At 39.4% G+C, this 20,151-nt stretch overlaps 4 protein-coding genes across 6 annotated transcripts in view; 3 read left to right on the top strand and 1 right to left on the bottom strand.

The window, feature by feature from the left end:
* rab3ab (RAB3A, member RAS oncogene family, b) overlaps window positions 1–20,151 on the bottom strand; it is a 56,708-nt gene that overhangs the window by 21,966 nt on the left and 14,591 nt on the right. Inside the window, exon 2 of the mRNA XM_034080690.2 lies at window positions 2,901–2,951. Coding sequence (XP_033936581.1) covers window positions 2,901–2,915 — 15 coding nt within the window. The 5' untranslated portion in view covers window positions 2,916–2,951. The remainder of the gene's footprint in view (window positions 1–2,900; window positions 2,952–20,151) is intronic.
* On the top strand, window positions 738–10,548 carry mpv17l2 (MPV17 mitochondrial inner membrane protein like 2). Its single transcript, XM_034080691.1, has 6 exons — window positions 738–947; window positions 1,829–2,028; window positions 4,198–4,359; window positions 8,458–8,534; window positions 8,739–8,867; window positions 9,187–10,548. Exons 2-6 carry the CDS (start codon window positions 1,839–1,841, stop codon window positions 9,286–9,288), a joined length of 660 nt encoding a protein of 219 aa, XP_033936582.1. The 5' UTR covers window positions 738–947; window positions 1,829–1,838; the 3' UTR covers window positions 9,289–10,548.
* On the top strand, window positions 11,235–17,372 carry cist1 (colon, intestine and stomach enriched 1). The gene is made up of 4 exons (XM_034080692.1): window positions 11,235–11,399; window positions 13,743–14,108; window positions 14,465–14,628; window positions 16,430–17,372. Exons 1-4 carry the CDS (start codon window positions 11,339–11,341, stop codon window positions 16,472–16,474), a joined length of 636 nt encoding a protein of 211 aa, XP_033936583.1. The 5' UTR covers window positions 11,235–11,338; the 3' UTR covers window positions 16,475–17,372.
* LOC117445202 (3',5'-cyclic-AMP phosphodiesterase 4C-like) overlaps window positions 18,231–20,151 on the top strand; it is a 168,307-nt gene continuing 166,386 nt past the window's right edge. For all 3 annotated transcript variants that reach the window (XM_034080679.2, XM_034080678.2, XM_034080681.2), the window contains exon 1: window positions 18,231–18,402. The gene's annotated coding sequence lies outside the window, so the exon portion shown is untranslated. The remainder of the gene's footprint in view (window positions 18,403–20,151) is intronic.

Below are 20,151 nucleotides of genomic sequence, written 5' to 3'. Positions count from 1 at the left end.
CTGTTTTCATTTTCAAATTGTTAGAGGGTTGCATTTTCCTTAGATCAACATTTTGTTTGCATAAATGCAAATCAGGTTACATTGTTTATTAAGGTATTTCAACTATGAATCAGTAATCACATTTGTCAAAAGCAGCCTGGCCAAGTTGAAAGAGGGGTAATGCGTTGTCAAACTGATTGTTCCTTCTTCTTTTTTTTACTTTAAAGTTACCTTTAATGTGAAAGTGAAAATAAATGTTGATTATTAAAAAAAAATTGCCACATTGTGGAATTGCATTTCTAAATTCACAATATTATTTCAAAAAAGTCCTTATGGGCTTCCATAATGTTGTAAAATAATATTTCAAATGCTTTATGTTCATATATATATATATATATATATATATATATATATATATATCCCAAACTCCTCCAACATTGCAACATAGTTATATAGGACGTAAAACAATAAACCACATTTAAAATAACAATACAATTAAAATAATGCAAGAAATATGGAGAGAATAGGGAAAAGAGCAGCATCCAATTGGTCTTTGTGATCATTGTCATGTACCAAAAAGAGTAAGCATGTGATTGAGATGCACGAATTATATATCAGAGAAAGGATGATGATTCATTTGGTGGAAGGGGGAACTGCACAAAATAATTTGTTATCTTTTTATGATAGCATTGATGTGGAAAACCTGAACACTGCAGGAGACAACCTACTCCAGAAGATGTCAGTATTGCAACATTAAGTTAAACTAACAGAAGAAGAAGACTTACCCCCATGTATTTCTCCATGGTATTTCTGAAGATGCTCTTCAAACAGTTCCTGGCAATTCACTGTCTTAGGGTTCTCCTCCCATGATAGGGTTGTGTTTAGGTGTTTGTTTAGTGTTTGCAGTGAGGTTAAAGTCAGGGGAAACGGACTTCCACACAACACCGGCTCTGACTCCTCTCTAATCGGTGAGTTTACATGTGGCGTTCAACGAGAAGCAGGAAGCTCATTGTAAATATGACTCAATGTTTCGCTATACTTCTGTACACTTGAAGTCAATGTCATGCTGTACCCATTAGTCGGCGTTTCACTAAACTGGGTTCTGCAGCTACATTGTCAGAGCAGCCTAGCAGGTAACCCTGGTTTAACTAAACCGGACATCCTCAGTGCTAGCTGAAGGCTAACTGTTAGCACCTGCCTGACCTTTGCACCTTTTCAACTGGTTGTCACAAGTTGCATACTGCAGCATGTTACGACATTAATTCAAGTGACATTACTGCACTGCACATTTTGAGGTAGGTGACAAGGACAACTCAACCGTGTCTGATTTTACTATGCCATTAGTCCTTTCCTTGTATGCCAATTTGGGATTATTGTACGATTTAATTGACTCACTGCGTTATCTGATAGCTATTGTAACTTTCCAGGATGAATATTTAAGCACAGTAAACTCATGAAAGACTTGAAACAACTTTTTCCAATGTCAAGACTTGCTCCTTTACATATTTTGTAATGTTGACTTTTTGTTGCACAAACAATGATTATGAATGTGTCACTTCGGGACCTGAGGAATTGTGACGCCATTGGCCACTATGATGAGCAATGGAGTAAATAGGCAGCAGATTAATCTGTATGAATGAACATAATCTAAGAAATTGCATTGCTTTACAAAATTCTTATAGAAGTGCTTCACCTCAACATAGGCCTATTACAAAAGTGAAATTATATTAATCCAATTATATAAACAGTATACATTGTATACAGGTGACATTGTTCTGTGTTAAATACTTTTTTTATTATAGGCTACTTGAATGCTTATTATTTCATAACATAACTACTCTCTTTGCAGTCCAGACATCATGCTTCCCCGAGTGGGTAAAGAGTTTGTGGTCCGAATGCGGTTCAACTGGCGGCCTTTTTTTGAGGGCCGAACCCTGCTGTTAACAAACACCCTGAGCGGAGGAGTAATATTGGGGCTGGGAGACATCGTGATGCAAAGCTGGGAGAACTTTAAGAAGCCTGGCCGAGTCCGAGACTGGAAGAGGACAGGTGAGACAGAGAGACAAGGGGAGCTCCCTCAAGCAGTATAATCAAATCTCCATATCTATAAACTATACTTAATCCACGACATGATCATTTGTGTATCAATTACTCACCCTTTATGACGGGGAATTTGTGAAGAAGAGAGAAATTCCACAATGATGAATGTAGAATCTAAAACTTAGGTTATTATTTATATATTAAAGTAAACGGGGGGCTGTTTTTTTGACAACAGCAACACTAAAAGCATGGGCCAAAAGCTGTTGTTAAACACAGCCTCCGTCTACTTAAATTCAAGGTAACATTGTGTAAGTCAGGGGTTCCCAACCTTTATTGTGCCAAGGACCGGCAGATACATTAAAAAAAAATCGCGGACCTGTTGTCAATTTTAACTGATTTGAATATTTACTCACCACCAGCAGGTAGCAACAGAGGCTAATTGTAGCCTATGTAACAGCCTGAACAAATAGGCTACTAGAACAATATGCATCCAAAACATATGAATGTTTAAAAAAGAACCGGTGTAGTTTTTTGGTTTTTCAGAAAACCAAAAAAACCGACGTTATTCAGTTTTTAAACCAAAACGGGAAAACAGATAAATCAACGTTTTGGTTTTGTTTGTATGATTTACGGATAATCATGGGAAAACAAGGTGTGTGTGTGTGTGTGTGTGTGTGTGTTTTAACAGCGAACAAAGCCCTGAAGAACTGATAAAACATTTACAGATGTGAAGAAATCCAAGTCCAAACCCAGTGATCATGAGACGTGATGCACGACTGCAGAGTTAACTTAAGACCTGATAAGAAAGGTTGAAGTGGTGTGTAGGTGTGCGTGTGCGTGTGCATGCGTAAGTAAGAGGGGAAGCCATGAACCTTATTTACCTCGAGCCGAGACATTTATGCTGGGTATTTGTTGCAGCAGCAAGACAGCAGCTGAAACAGAAAAAGTCAACAAATAGAGCAGATTTTAAAATGGTATCCATATTGTTGTTATATAGTTTAGAGTTAGACATTACAACAAGTCGATCATCATGAAGTATACTAATTAGGGCTGTCAGTCGTCAGATTAATTATTTTGGGAACACCCGCATATAGGTTACCTATGGAGTTAGCCAGATGTGTGTAAATTACTGTTCATGGTCATTTGAAAACAAATGCCGGTATCGGACAGACATAAACACACTGAACACACACACACACACACACACACACACACACACACACACACACACACACACACACACACACACACACACACACACACACACACACACACACACACACACACACACACACACACACACACACACACACACACACACACACACACACACACACATCATGCGCCTTGGTAACTGGTCATCTCCTTCATAAAACTAATAAAAGGGGGAGTAATCGGGCAGTTCGATGTGTGTGGTTAACACGTAGCAGCCTGCAGTCACTCTTAAGCTGTTCTGATGAAGGTAAACACAGCGAAGGCGATGCGTAAAAAGGCACATCTTTACCCGCTGGTGCGGAGTTACACGTTTTCCTTCTATAAAACAGCAGGTTTACTCTCCTGTTTTGCCAATCCGATGCTTAAACAAATAGCTCTACACCCCTGGCCGACATGTCCTTAAAATGAAGTCAGAGTTTGAAATATATCTCAAATAATGTATGCACTGACATTTCCCCACATAAACATAACGGTCTGCAATTAAACAGTTGTCTCCTGTGCGCTCCTCTTCCTACTTGGCGCACCGGTAACTTTCTTGTGCGCACGAGAGGCTGAGACCATGCTGAGCCGCCGAATCCCTCTGAATATCATAAAAGCCATGGCATTTTTAACAATTTTCTAGTGAAAGTTTAACCAGGCTCCTGGATGAAATAATATGACTGGTATAGGTGCAAACATTAAACACTTTTTGAAAAATATATTATGATAGAATATTTTTATATATTTATAATTCTGCAAATATTACGATAAACTCACAGCTATTTCGTGGCCCGGCAGTAGGACTGGGGGTTGGGAACCCCTGGTGTAAGTAACTGATATACAAATGATCATTTTTGGAGTGTCCCTGTCTATAAAATATAAAACAAAGGCATTTTGGAGAATATTTTTGCAATGTGTTACATTTTTAAGACTGTTTCATTCCCTGTTAATTATTGCTATTCCCATGACTCTCTTTTCCCAAAGGATGCATGGTTACGGTGGGCTGCTCCATGGGTCCCATGCTGCATTACTGGTACATCTTTCTGGACAGAGCGTTCGTGGGTAGAGCTCTGAAAACTGTGGGCAAGAAGGTTCTGGTGGACCAGCTGGTCGCCTCACCATTCTTGGGGATGTGGTATTTCTTAGGTGAGGAAGATTTGAAAGTGTATTGTTTTCAAGCAGCCTGTCTCCTTCTTCCCTTAAACACCCTCATCGTTTTTTTAGTTCTTCTTAGGGCATAATAATAGTTTCGCTATCACCCACACACGCATAAGAGTGTACAGAGTCCAAAGGTTGTACATAAAGACGTGGGTTGAGGTAAGACAAAAGACAATAGGCTAATCTCAATTGATTATTTAGCCTCCTCCTTTCCCTCACTCGCGTCCCTTCCTTGCGTCTTAGCTCCGCCTCCGTAAGATGCGAGCGAGAGACACCAGGAAGAGACGCTAGGACAGATTAGTCCTCAGGTATAAGTTGGGATGTCCTCGTTTACTCCAGCGTCACCATAAACAACGCCCTTTACTTCTGGTGTGTTTGCAGTTTTATCACCCGTCCCTGGACTTCCCTCCACATAAATCCCTTCAAACCTGGGATTTAGTTTCACATTGAAATGATTTCTTCCATCTCTACCATTCATCTCTTTTATTATAGTTTTCTATGTATTATTTTCTGTCCTGTATTTGTTTTTCCAGCTATAACATTTCATTGAAGTTATAATTATAATAATAATTGATGGATTAATTTCATTATGGTATTTGAGCTTGTTTCAGATCAACTTTTGTATCTGATGTTGTTATTTAATTTGTCCTACAGATGAGACACAAATCACTAAAATATGTATTAGTTATGCTACCCGTATTTTTATACATCCTAAATGTTTGACGTTCTGTGGGTCTACCACACATGCATTACAAACCAAGTAAGAACTGTAAGTTATTATTTTATAATCAAAACATTATTATTGAATTTGTAAGTATATTTCACACACTTTAATGTTTTTATAGACTATGATCTCCTCATTCGTTTAAGAGATTTAATATATTTGTACTCTTAATGAAGCACTTTAAACATGCCTCTGATCCTCGTTTAACGGTCAGAACAGCTGCAGTGAGCAGAGGCTGTGCAGCTGGGGGCGGAGCTTTGATGCGAGAGTAGTGAAAACACTTCCGCATAGTCTACTCTCCTGTATCCTCGCTCTCGTCTCCTCTGGAAGCCTCCTCCCTCCCCCCTCCTCGACTCCTCCATGTGGATTTAAGCGATTGGGACGTCCTTCAACATGGCGTGTCATGATCGATTTCCGGGTCAAGTCCTGGAGAGAGAAGTCGAGGAGGGACATTGAGATGAACTGAGGCCCTTTCTCATTTAAAAGATTTCCCCTCCTCGACTCCTCAAATCCTCAGTCCTCCGGTAGTGACCCGGAAATTAATTTCAGCGCGCCATGTTGAAGGACATCTCATTTCTCTAAATCAGTGGTACTCAACCTTGTCCTAATCAGGAGCCACATTGACGAAAACATATTTTTGCAAGAGCCACAATCCAGAAACGCTCCTTTCCTCCCTGAAACCATTATGCATTTGAGAATATGGATTATAGTAATATGTTACTAAGGAATGAAAAGCATAATGTACAGTGCAATGACTGTGATTTATTATTTTCACTGCAACCACAAAACATACATTGCTGACTGCCCATAACAACAGATAACAGACAGCATGTTTACTGATCATCACAGGATGCCTCTGTCGCTCTTTCACTCGTATTAGTGTGGAATATGTTTTTTTTTTAGCAGTTCGGTTCTGTTTGAGTCTCACCAGCTTTTCCGCCCTCAACTCTCCACCTTTCGGAAAGTCGGTACTGAACTTCGGGTGTTTTGTGTCGTGATGGCGCTGCAAATTGGACCTTTTAAATTGTGAAATGACGTTGTCACAAAGCAGGCAGATGCATTTTCCCGAACCGGTGGAGAAAGAAAACTCGAGTTCCCAGTCCTCTTTAAATGTTCGATATTCCTCTTCATATTTTCGTTTCCTATATTCCTTTACCATTTTTGCATAGTGCTGTAAGCTAGTTTTCCCAGTGTGACGGAGCAATTATCTCGCGCACCTGCAATCAGAGCGCGAAACCTGAAATAATTTGTGATTGGTTGTTCAGAGGGATGGGGGGGGTGGCTTAATAGACTGATGTGTGTGATGACTGATGTGTGACTTGTGAGTGATAATGAAATGTTGATGAATTCTGCTGACAATGTTTTTTTTTAATTATTTTTTTTTTAATTATGTTTTTATTATTTCGCGATTATCTAGCAACCGAGTGTGAAGCGGCTGGGATGAGGATCAGCACCTCCAAATCTGAGGCCATGGTTCTCAGCAGGAAACCGATGGACTGTCCACTCCAAGTAGGGAATGAGTCCTTACCCCAAGTGAAGGAGTTCAAGTATCTCGGGGTCTTGTTCTCGAGTGAGGGAACAATGGAGCGTGAGATGGGCCGGAGAATCGGAGCAGCGGGAGCGGTACTGCAGTCGCTTTACCGCACCGTTGTGATGAAAAGGGAGCTGAGCCAGAAGGCAAAGCTCTCTGTCTACCGGGCCATTTTCGTTCCTATCCTCACCTATGGTCATGAAGGATGGGTCATGACCGAAAGAACGAGATCGCGGATACAAGCGGCCGAGATGGGTTTCCTCCGCCGGGTGGCTGGTGTCTCTCCCTTAGGGATAAGGTGAGAAGTTCGGTCATCAGGGAGGGACTCGGAGTTGAGCTGCTCCTCCTTCGCGTCGAAAGAAGCCAGTTGAGGTGGTTCGGGCACCTAGTTAGGATGCCACCTGGGCGCCTCCCTAGGGAGGTGTTCCAGGCACGTCCAGCTGGGAAGAGACCAAGGGGTAGACCTAGGACCAGGTGGAGGGATTATATCTCTTCGCTGGCCTGGGAGTGCCTTGGGATCCCCCAGTCAGAGCTGGTTGATGTCGCCAGGGAAAAGAAAGTTTGGGGCTCTCTGCTGGAACTGCTACCCCCGCGACCCGACCACGGATAAGCGGGAGAAGATGGATGGATGGATGAATTTTTTTATTTGTTTAAGTGGGACTTAAAAGAGCCGCAACTAGTCTTAAAGGAGCCGCATGCGGCTCGCGAGCCGCGGGTTGAGTATCGCTGCTCTAAATGCACATCGAGGATCGAGCGTCGAGCGTTGAGGAGGCTCTCTGGAGGAGGCTCTCTGGAGGAGCTATAATCGAGAATACACTGATGAGTCCTCCATGGATGCATTTCCGACAACAGTGATGTTTCAAAGAGTCGTGACGCACGGCCGGACTTATCTCAGCCAATGACAGCTCTGCATGCATCCCCTGGATATTATTTTATTAACTGCTTTCATCTTGACGCGATGTTTACAGAGAGAACAGCTGTGAGGTCCGTGCAGAAAGCAGAGCAGTGTGTTTAATATATATCACTCAGTATAACAGACCTACTCTCTTTATTTGCTTTTGTTTAGTAGATATCTACAAACAAAGAGTCGATATTTTTCTAAAACTATTTAGTGCTTCACATAATAAAATACACAACGGCTGTATCCTGATTATGCTTTGGGAGCTGTGTGTGTGTGGTACAGTGTGTAGGTGTGTGTGTGTTGTACAGTGCGCAGATGCAGCGAACAGACAGGTCTCAGTTGGTTTGGTGTCCTCTGCTTACTTTTAATACTTGTAAATACAACTTTTGGCAGGTCATTTATTTTCCTCATTCTAGCGACCAAAGGGGAGAGGGGGGGGGGATATATCCAGTCTCTGATGGTGTTACGTTATTATGAGAGTGCTCTCATACTTGTTTGATTCTGAAATTGTATATATTTTTATAAATATATGTGCGTGTGTGTGTCCCCGCATCGGTAGCCTGTTATTGTCTCATTATACCGCACTGTGAATGAATCAAAGTAAATATTAGTCGTCATGAACACATCTGTCCATCAGACAGAGGGCTGCTGTGCCTCCTGTCATCATTAATGGACGTCTCTTTAAAATGACCGCTCAGAGGAGAGGAGTTCTCATTTCTCTAACCGCCTGCCGCTTCCCCTCCTCTCTCCTCGGTTCCTCCGCTCGCATCTCCTGTGGGCGGGACTAAGTCTTGAGGATAGGAGTCGAGGAGGGGAATTCGAGAAATGAGAAAGGGCCCTAGTGTGTGTCAATATCAGAAGTGAATCGAGTTCAAAGGTTGTCTGTGATGAACTGTATGATTTGACAGATGTTGTATTTGCTTTTTGCAGGTATGGGAGCCATGGAGGGACACACTTTATCCGAAGGAATGAAGGAGTTTAAAGACAAATTCTGGGAGTTTTACCGGGCAAGTACACCTGGAGGAGCAGATGGTGTCCTCACATTATTGTTCACTCATCACAAGTTCTTCTCTAAGGCTTCGTGTCCCAGATTATATTTCCTACATCAGCTCCCCACGTTTTATACGAGCCAGCTTAAAGTGACCGTTTTAAACACGTTTTATTTGTGTTATATTTTTGTCAATGCTAATCTGTGTTGTTGTTACCTGCAGGCGGACTGCTGTGTTTGGCCTGCCGCTCAGATGATCAACTTCTACTTCCTCTCACCCCAATTCCGAGTTGTGTATATCAACTTTGTCACTTTAGGCTGGGACACCTACCTGTCGTACTTGAAACACAGAGTAAGTCAGCTGCGCAGGAGATGCAAAGTAAACAGTGTGATTTTAACTTTTTTCAGAAAAGTTATTATTATTGAATTGGAAATTTCACACCAACTCAAAAGCGATCCAACAATTATTAATTGTCTTTCAACATTGACTACTGTACATATTCTATCTTAAACAAGAAAGGAAGACCTTTCTATACAGTATTTCAAAACTCTTATCCACCATTTATGTGCTCGTATTATTAATTGTGTCAGTTTGCTACTTGCTCAGTAGTAGAATAGTGAAGCAATGTTATTTATGTTGATGTGTGTTTTGGTTTCTTTTGTGTCGTCAGGATGACAGCCCCCGCACTGAGCCTTTATCAGACAGCAGTGCTGTGGATGCACAGCAGGAAGCACTCCAACCGTCAAAACCTCTGGAGAAGAAGAATAATTAGAGTTGGACTGAATGCTTGACTCTTATGTCATATATAGGAGGCCAAGAACATTTTGCTGTTTTTATCCGTTCAAACTTATTTTTCGGCCTTTGCAAAATTGCAATACTAAACGCAAAACAGATTTATTTCTTCTCAAACAAATGGTTCCTCTCTCAAGTTTAAAACGACCACCTGTTCCTGCATGAACTCGGAGGAGTTTTGGATGCTAATGTGGAAGTGCTGGAACACTTGTTTTTTTTATTTATATCTGAATGATATGCACTCCTGTAAGAATATTCAGGGATGAAAAGCTGCTTTACTGCCTGTCATGCGATTTCCTCAGATGGCATGAGTGTAACCGCTGCCATTAACATGTCATAACATGGATGGAGGGGTCAAACAAACACAACAGAAGCTGACCACTGTTTGTTTCCAGTGTGTTCCAGACATCAACTCTGACATATTAGTGTACTTAAATTACATAATGTTATTTTGACCTAACTATCATCTTTCCATACCTAATCAAGTAGTTAGAATTGACAACATTGCCCTGTTTTAAACGGGAAATGTTCATACGTATGTAACATGTTGGTATTGAGAACATGACGTTAGATGACACGAGGTAAAATGCGTTCAATGACATGGTAAATGTTGTTTAAGCAGCACGCTTTACGCCTTACCATGAGCTCATGTTGCGTTTTTTGTGTGAAGCTTTCATCTTTGTTGTTGCACTCAAAGATTTCAACTGTCAAATATCCAATAGAGTGGCATTCCTTTATATTTTTTATATTTCTCGTTTGACATGAAATATAAAGCAGCTATGATTTTATTATCATATGTACGTGTGCTATCCTTGCCTTAATATGTAGACCGGTGCTACAACATGTTTTCATGCCAAATAACCCTGTCTGCAGTTTCTCTCTTTGAGGTACCGATAAAAATACCTCACTTTGTGATTACGCTCATACTCTATAGAATAATTATTATAAAATATTTACTATATTTTTATCATATCAAACTGAATCCTCAGAAACATGTGTGGACTTGGCTGAAGATGTGGAATTCATTTATTATTCAAACTGCAGTGTTCTTTACTATGTCGATGTGTGACTTGATGAACTGTACTGTAACTCTACAGCTGTGGATTTATGAATGAAGCACTCTTAGTTGTGGCATATCAGGTGAATAATCAGTATTTGTGCTGATAGACATGATGTTGACATGAAAGTGGAAATCTGTGAAGCAATACTGTAAATATATTTAATTTCTTTGTTCATCATCTTTGATGTTGCTGTGTGCTTTTCCATCATTTCTAAACTGCCAACTATATTTAGAACATATTTATACATACTAATCTGTGTCGAAATACTATAAGAAAATCTGAAATCTTATGAATTGACTAAAGTAAGTACCAAAAGTGAAATGCAATGGCCAATTTCAGAATCGTATGTTACTGAATCAAAAATAATACATTAATATGAATATCACTTAAATGTGTTAGTTGGAAAGGTGAGAATGCTATTGTAATGGTAGTTTCACCTACAGTAATACATAACGTATCAGTGTATATATATATATTTTGTGTTATATGAATCTAAAAAGTGGTAGCTTAAATGATCAAATAAATGTAGTGGTGTCTAAACATAGTGACGCTGAATGGGTTTCAAAACTATGGTGAAATATGTGGAGTGCAGGCTGTTTGTGTGCAAATGTGTAACAGTTTAATGCTAATCAGCTCTATGTGCATTTGAGTTAATTGTTTAAACCTGTGTTGCTGCTATGCCATGTCACCATTTGTAAATACATATATGAGCTTAATGCGGTGACCTGGTTAAACATATATATTTTAAAACACCATTTCAGCAGTAGAAGCAAGTAAAGTAGCATCATGCCACTTTAAATCCAGAGTGAATAGAGAGCATTGTTCAAACATTGACTTATCAGCTGGAAAGATTTGATATGCTCCAACGCTGCGTTTAGACCACTCCTTCTCAGGCTCTCTACACATCCTGCTGTCAAGGATGTAAATGTGGTTGAATGTTTATGACTGCCAGCCTTTTCCACCCTTAACATGACTGCAGCAATGCACCTCACTGTGCTGGTGTCCCTGTTTGCAGTGACTTTCTGTCAAGGTAAGCAGCATTTCCCACTTTTACCTGGAAACTATATGTAGGCCTATGTGTTTCATTTGTTTAGTCATTTGACTTTAACGTCATCTTTAAATCTTATAAAGATGCAAAGTCATGCAAACGGGGAACTACCAGCAGTGAGACGCAGGCTGGTTGAAGGTAGCTTCCTCAATATGCAGGAACATGGAACTTAGTATACTTTCCACACCTACAACAGACATTTCTGAGACCATAACTGTTTTAATAATTTGAAGCATAAGCCCTGTACTGAGAGAAAAATATTTATAATCTTACATTTATATTCCAAAATATAAATGTCAGTTTTGTTTATGTAACATAACAGATTATTAAAGTGAAGAAGGAACTGGTATTGCTAAATCCCAGAAGGAAGTACATGGGAAGGTCATGTCTGAGTTGAGACTTAAGCAAATATTTAACCAGTGAAAGTTATCTTGAGCTGAACCTACCACCACCTCTGCTTCTGCAAACATTTAAAGGGCAAACAACATGCCAGCTGACCACCACCAGGTGCATCATCATCATCATCATCATCATCATCATCATCATCATCATCATCATCATCATCATCATCATCATTAGCGAACAAAACTGTGTCTTTTTAAAAAAAGGAAAAAGAGATCCATTAGCTTACACAACAATCAATTGAGGTCCATTTTAAAGCTATTGTGGAGCTAATTTTCATTCATCAGGAGACGGAGCAGTTTTGTAATGCATTACAAATGTGAATCAAGTAAATATAATTTATCCAAAACTCAAGGTGCCCAATGCCCCTGTGAATGTATTTATTCTATAATATAATCATATATTTCATAAAATAAATAGTATATTCTCTATGCCGTATACAGAGCAGAGGTGTGGTTAAATGAGCCTATGACCAGTATGTATTCACCTGGGTGGGGCTACAGGACCTGATGGCTTCTGCTAACACACTAACAAGGCTGCTGCTTGGATTAGTGCTTTGTCTGCAGAGCTTTGTCTGCAGAATGTTACATTTACTCAGCAAATGAAACCCAGACAAACACATGACGTCCAACAGCTCATCATGGCTAATTAACAGAACTGCTTTGTTATGTCACTAAACAAAATGAACAGTACTGTAAGTATTTAAAATTGAATATAACATGTTTTTCAACGTCAACATGTTGGATATCTTGAACACACTAATGCATTATTCTTGAAGTCACACACACTGAAGTTTACCGATCTGGTTGAATTTAAAACTGCACAAATCAGGTACAGACCTTACAAACCTTGTTCATGGACAGAGAGGGTGGGTATAATTTGAGGGGAAATCTACATTTGAAACAACTCACGGTCAGAACAACTATGAAGTATGTGCATAACAATCTTATGGAATGGTTTGGAGCAGGAGTTAAAACAAAGCACAAATATAATTCAGTTTAAAAGGATGTACAGAAACACTTTTTTGGAAAACTATGAGAATGAAGAAAGGTGATTGAAGATGAGAAATTATTGTAAATATATGTATATATGTAAGTAGGAATAACTTGCAGAAATGGTTTAAAGGACAATCAATGATCAGCAGTAAGGGGTGGGAATTAATAATTTGCTTCCTCCTGCTCCCTTTCGGACACATGATTTATTATTACTAATATTTTTGTTGAATATATAAATATGACTATTTTTTGTTGAATATAGAAATACAAATACTGTATTTTAACAATACAGTATTCTGTTTTTCACATTTGTTATTTTGTATTTTTAATCTGTAAGAAATAAAGATTGAAATGAAACATCAAACATAATTAAAATATTGATTTGGTGGTCATATTCTGCCTCATGCTTAGAACTACTGCATATCTGTGATGGAGCGATGCAAATGTGCAATAGTCAATTGAGTCAAAAAGTCACCAACTTATTGGAATGAAACATTAAAGGTGGAAATGGCTCAAACTTGTAATGGTTTTGTGTCCTATGAGCCTGCTGTAACAATGGCTATGAGGCTTAAAGTACTGCAGTGTATGCCCACTCTTATTGATGAAACAAATATTACACCTGATGGCATATTTCTTATAAGAGCGGCTGCTTCTCTAACGGTGGGATGCTTTGAAGAAATTCAAACGGGAAGAACCTCCCTTTAGTGACGTTACAATTGAATACTCAACCAATTACTCATGATGAATATTTTTGTTGTTGTTTCACCCTCACAAACAATGGATATGGGAAAAGGATGAACCTTGTGTTGAAATTGTATGCATGATTGGGTAAAAACAGTTTATCCAACAAACACTCAAGCATTGTCTTGATCAGGTGTACATGTTGTGCATCCTGACAGAGCTTTTTATGCTGTTTGTTTCTTTGCAGACTCCTCCATTTCCTCCTTAGCCAAACCGGTGACCGAGATAACCACAAGTGCTGCTCACCACACAAGTTTGGCTGCAGAGAAGAATAGTGCCAGTGTGGCAGCCACCACCAACACAGAACTGCCTCCTTCAACAACACTACAGATTACCACTGCAGTCACTACACAAACACAATCCACAGCATCACTGCAGACTTCTTCACAAACTCCCAACAGGACAGAGGAAACTCATCCCAGTGTCACTTCTCCTCAGACAACCACAACCAACACCACGTCTAACGAGACAGTTTCCCACGAAGTGACACTCCCACCAGCATCAGACTCAACAAACGTCACTGCAGCCTCCACTGTAAACACAACCAGCCAAGGTCAGACTTAGAAATAAAATAGACTTCTAAAAATATGACATAACTAAAAGCTTTCATTTTTTTTTTACTTATATAGATATGGTCCCATAATGGCTGTTTCCTGCATGTAAAAGATATCTGAGCTGAGTGGCGTTTCTTTCACCAGTTACAGGCTGAAAATCATTACAATTTAAGCAACTTTAAAGATGCTTTCAAAACTGTCAACATGTTGATCTCCACATTTTTCTCTTTAGGAACTCTCTGCTTGCAATTATTTCCTTTTCAACACCCTTTTTCTTTTTACTGAAGCAGAAATGATGTAAATCCAGTTTGTCGAGTAAGTAACAAAGGAACTTCTTGGTTTGTCTCCCCCTCAGGTCTTTCACCTGAATGGACAAAAGCTGTCTTGGAGAGAAATCCTGGCCTCGTTGCCATACTCTGCATCTTCTCTATTGTCCTTATCCTTCTGCTAGTTGTTGTCATCCTAAAATGTACCAAATCACGAAGATCCAACTTCGAGAGGCTTGAAGACGTGCCGATGGCAAGTTAGATTTCTGTCTTTTTTCTCTCTATCAAATTGTTATCCAATCGTTCTATGTTTAGCCTCTCCAGCAGCGTATCAATCAGATGATATTGGAATGTATTGTGATTAATATTTAGTAGATTCATAGTTTCCATTTATTGTCAACTCTTTGTGTTCACTTCATTTTTTGTATCTAGCGACATTACCACCTATATACGTTCAACTCTGCACAATTAATGACATTAGTGCGAATTACTGTTAATGTCAGCAAGCCAACACAGCAGTGTAAGATGGTGAACAGTAAAAAGCAATTACACAATTGACCAACACAATCTGGTCAATGGCTCAGTATTGTCCTTTTTTAAAGAGTAACTTATAGGATAGTTAAATCTGCTCACATCTCTTGGCAGTCTCTTGTAACACGCAATCCCAGCTAGCATCAAGAGAAATTGCCAGCAAACGGTGCACCCAAAGTTAGAATAATTTCAGCTTTGACCTCTGTTACCGCTGACCTTTCAAAGCACAGCCAATGAGATAGCAGCTGTTTGTGATGTAGACATAAGTGCCACAGGCGAGCAGGGGCTATAATTGTTAACACAAAACCACTTGTTTTTCTTCACCGTAAGGCCCTGAAGCTGCTAATAAAGGCATGTAAACATAACTTGACAAAAATCAAGATAAGACAAAAGCATGAATAACTCATTGAAGATCAGGAGACAAAAGGAAAAATACAAATAGCGAATTTCTCAGCTGGAAGAAACACAACTGAGCTAGCCTAAAAAAAACACTACAGTTCTTAAACCGTAGGTACAACATGTTGAGCTAAGGTGTCAAGAGCAGGCTGAAATTGGCCTTAGGTGCTCAGGACCTAAAATAAGTATTTGTCTTTCAAAGTTGTCTGCCATTCAGTCCTTAAGATGCAACTAGTCAACATTTATGCATGAAGTCTGTAAACGCTGTCAGTGTATAACAGCTGACATTTTTTAACAGTCTTTAACAACTATCTTCTAACTTCTCCCCCGCTGCAGTGAGCACAGTGGTTTGCTGCTCTCTGGTTTACACAAACAGGAAAGCCTAACCAGATTACAAGTGTGTGGCAAAGTCTCAGAATTAGCACATTATGTGGTGAGAATGGAATGACTAAGCGTTTTCTTCAGAAAGGAAAGCTTATCATCAGCACGGCATCAGTGCGTCAGCATCCTGGAGTCTTCAGTTTTATTTTATTTCAAGCCGTTGTCAGGACATGAATTAGAAGAGTTTTTAATTTTAACATACACAGCAGCACATACAATACATGGCCAACAGCTTGTGGGTGCAAACAAAAACTCAGCTGAGTATGCAAGATGAGCAGGTGATAAGTAGATGAGGTTTCATTCTGTATTTAAGAAGGCAGCTGTGTATGTAAGTGTTATTTTGTGAAAATCTTAATTTTTCCTGCATGTTGAGCTTACATGGCGCTAACAGGACCAAACACATCCTCGCTTGGTATTTATTTATTGATCCCTAAATAAACATTGAAATGCCACGCTGAAGAGGATTTACCCATCAGTGCCATATTGATGACCAAACCTGAAGGCTCTTGAAGACTCGTAGTCGGTCAATTTACAAAGCAGGTCTTTAACTGTTTCGTAAAAATGTTTTTGTGTGACTTCATCAGTCTAGTACATGACGAAATACACTCTACCTACCTGTTATTCTAAATACAAGATAGTTGACAGATAATGGATACTAAAATATACCTTTATGTAAATCAGCATACACCTCGTTGAATGGTTTATTCTTTTAAATGCCTTTTTTCTTTGTACTCTCATCTCTCCAGAGCAAAGTGAACGAGGCATCTCCGTTTGCCCAGTACTCAAAATGACGGACACTTCACCAGACGTCCTGTCTGGTCTACAACTCTGATGATTCTGTGCAGAAAAAAACCCAGAAATGTTGTCTACACAAGGCCATTTCTATGTATATCTCAGGCTTGTTTCTTTACAAATGCACTTTTTTCAATGACAGTAGAGTAGTTTTGCTTTAGCTTTAACCTGCTTGTTTGGCTGCTTTTAATTCTGCTGATTGGAGCTGAATCAACTTTTGCACTAACTATTTCTCTACATTACACATAAATTGAATGTTTTCCTTATGTGATGTATTTCTTTGTAAGCACTTTGTAGAATTCATAATTGCACACTTACAAATGATGTTACAAGAATACAGTAGGCCTACATGTGCCTTTTTGTGCAGTTATTATTATTATTATTATTATATGTATTATTATTGTTAAGGAAGGACTAAGGCGACATGAGAGGACAGGCTAGAAAAAATGTCATCAAATGTAGGTATTGTAGTTTGGTTTGCTGAACTTGCAAATTAAACTAGTGTATCTTTGTTGGCTGTGATTACATCAAAGGCACAACGTGATTTGACCCTGTATATCTCTTAACATACAATGTTGACACATGAAATCCTTTACTGAACTTAATGTGTCTATTTAAGCTGCTCTTACTTATTTATTTATATAAACATACACATAGTAATGACTGAGACATTCAGCCTTCTCTCAATCAGGGATAATATTTTACACTTCTCTATTTTACTTTTCTGGTAAGTAATTTTGCCACATGCTTAAATTCAGGGATTGCACTAAAATCAAACTTTAGAAAGTCCAGAGGATCACCATATGACAGAGCCTTAAGTGCATTAACACTCACTGTCAGAATATAAAAAGCACATTATTGTGATTTCAACAAAATAAAACAAATACTCCTAAAACACATTGCTGAATTTTCCTTTTCTGTGTCACTGGTTTCTGTGACCCCTCACTTAGATGTTATGCTCAGAAGAGCCAACTGTGTTGTCTTTTCACCCACACTTCACCAGGTCAAGTGTCCCAGGACAGATGGCTCAGACTCCAGAGATAAAGCATGTTGTCCGAGGGGTTTGATGGTGAGGGACACCCAACAAGGTAAGAGCCAGTAAGATGAGTGTGCCACTGTGGCTAAACTAAGGGTGTGCCTGGATAAGAGATGCTGTGGGAGCATCTGGCATTCTGGACAAACTTGTAAATATGATTAAAATACATATTAGTAACATCTGTGACTAGCCTTTACTTCTGAATCCATGTGTTTAAGTTATCCACAAAAGCAGAAATGAGATATTAGCATTCTGGACGATTGCAAAAAGAAATAATTAACATTAGAGATGACGACTAAATGCAATAACTACTTGGCATGTTTGTGTAGGAAAAAAAAAGGTTTATCTATTGGAAATGAAATGAAAACAAATTCTTAGCAGGAAAATGTGTAATGGCGAATTCAATATAAAATGCATAGTGCTCAAAACAACAACACATATACAACTTAAAGGGGAGTAATTAAGCATTAGGCAGCCTATCAACAAAAGAGAATTGTGAAACATGGAAGGAGGCAAGAGTTGGCAAAGTACAGCTAAGCCTAATAGATGATCAAACAAACAGAAGTACAAGTGTGTGTGCGTGCGTGTGTGTGCGTGCGTGTGTGTGTGTGTGTGTGGAAAGGCAGACCTCGTGGTTAATATAGTAAAGTTGTTTACGTCCCGCAGCTCACTTCCTGTCATGTGATCCGGGGCGTCGACGTCACAGTGACGGCGGGGCACCTAGCCCTGCATGTTGCAGAGTTTGAAGTCTAAACTAACTAACTATTCTACAGCAATAAAAATGGCAATGAGTGATAACTGCGGCGGATTTACCTGACAGACAACTACAGCAGGTTCAGAGACACTTTCCTGTCAGACTAACCCCGAGAGTGAAGACCGCCGGTAACTGTGGTGAGTGAAAATTCATCTTTAAAGTTACCATATTAAAAGTTTGTGACAGTCAAAGTGCTTGAATAGGCAGTCTATGTATTTGGTATGTACGTGTTTCTCACTTAAAGGTAACTTAGTAAACTGAAAGGCTGAACGGTTGCTCACAAAGAAAAGAAAAAACGTGTTCACTGCGGGAGTCTTGAAGTGTTTCTATAGAACACAAACATACTAACGTGTCTGAGGCAGTCTTCTCAATCGGGACTGTAGGCTGATATGATCGTGATTCTTGTTACATCTTATCCCTATTATACATTCATTGGTGTGTTTGTATTGCATAATAGCATATTTTCTTAAATATTTCCATGATGTTCCTGTCATTACATGACATTTATATGAGCGTGTGTTTATTGTCTAGTATTTCTCTATCACTCGTAGATTCTTGTCATATTTGTACTTAATGCCCTCAGCGTTTAGTATCCACGCAGCGTATATGCAATTGTAGTAGAATACTGTTGTATCGCATTGTTCTGTCATTTAAGCATGACTGTGTCTGTTGAAGTTTTGTTATAATTCAGCTTCATGAGCAAACCAACGTGGAATGTAAATCCCCAAAATATGTATGCATCCCCTCCCCCTGACTTTATCTCCTTCCTTCCTCTATATCTGCTTCCTTTATTCTGTCTTTATAACCCCTTGACACACACGCACACACACATACACACACACACACACACACACACACACACACACACACACACACACACACACACACACACACACACACACACACACACACACCACACACACACACACACACACACACACACACACACACACACACACACACACACACACACACACACACACACACACACACACACCTCTATTGTTTGACATAGCTACAGTCTTTTCATCATATCTCTTCCAATCTTCCCCTATGCAGAGGAAGATTTTTAATTTCATCTATCATCATTTTGTTCCGACTCTTTGTCTCTCCCACAAACCCACATTTTCAGAATGGGACGCAACGAAAAATATGTCAGTAGTCATATTTCACTGCCAGACTACTTTGTTTCTCTTTGTATTTATTCCCGTTCATCCTTTGTTCGTGAAGGTTTTTTATAATTCTCCTAATTATATGTTTTATTGATCTATAGGTTGTTCTTGTTTCCTCTGCGTTGGTGCGGTGCCTTGCTCAAAAGACACCTTCGGTTTGAAGAGAAAATAGAGGGAACAATTCCTTCTAAATGTGTGGTCATTATTCATTCTTTTAAATATGTTTAAGTCAGGACATTGATGTTTGTATAGTGGGATCTTTTTTAAGGTTTATAGACAAACATTTCCTGTCTTGTTTTAGCCTGAAAAATGTAGCTCTTCAGATTTTGTTGTCTGATTGATTGTATGAGAATGGCTGTTTCTCTTCTCCTGCTGTGCTGACATACTACCTACAGTGCATTCAAGTCGTTCTGTCAGACCTGTTTCTTATATGTGGGAAGCTTCAGTGTCATCAATTTAACAAGTAACGCAGAAAACAAGACATGGAGTCCCCTCTGTTTCCAATAGATGGCGTGCTGCTCCAGCACTGAGCCGCCTCCTCCTGCTTATCATCCATCACCACCTGAAGCTGGTTTATCTGCAAACATTTGCGGAGCCAATTCTGCTTTAGTCTGTCTGCATGACTCACTGGTATGTGACAGAAAAGTATTTGTCATACCTCTTCGTAAGAAGAAAAAGAGCACTGGGATTTTATTGACTTAAATTCAGATTTCA

The sequence above is a fragment of the Pseudochaenichthys georgianus genome, chromosome 4, assembly GCF_902827115.2.
Source record: "Pseudochaenichthys georgianus chromosome 4, fPseGeo1.2, whole genome shotgun sequence".
NCBI classification, from domain to species: Eukaryota; Metazoa; Chordata; class Actinopteri; order Perciformes; family Channichthyidae; genus Pseudochaenichthys; species Pseudochaenichthys georgianus.
The sequence above is the reverse complement of the archived record's forward strand: the minus strand, read 5'-3'. Positions and strand labels throughout refer to the sequence as shown.

Bases quoted from the DNA above. Each gene is read 5' to 3' on its own strand.
- mpv17l2 (XM_034080691.1), top strand. From the start codon at position 1,839: ATGCTTCCCCGAGTGGGTAAAGAGTTTGTGGTCCGAATGCGGTTCAAC. The intron at 4,360-8,457 runs GTGAGGAAGATT...TGCTTTTTGCAG, and splicing joins GGGGATGTGGTATTTCTTAG to GTATGGGAGCCATGGAGGGA. The intron at 8,535-8,738 runs GCAAGTACACCT...TGTTACCTGCAG, and splicing joins AATTCTGGGAGTTTTACCGG to GCGGACTGCTGTGTTTGGCC.
- cist1 (XM_034080692.1), top strand. From the start codon at position 11,339: ATGACTGCAGCAATGCACCTCACTGTGCTGGTGTCCCTGTTTGCAGTG. The intron at 14,109-14,464 runs GTCAGACTTAGA...TCTCCCCCTCAG, and splicing joins TGTAAACACAACCAGCCAAG to GTCTTTCACCTGAATGGACA. The intron at 14,629-16,429 runs GCAAGTTAGATT...TCATCTCTCCAG, and splicing joins GGCTTGAAGACGTGCCGATG to AGCAAAGTGAACGAGGCATC.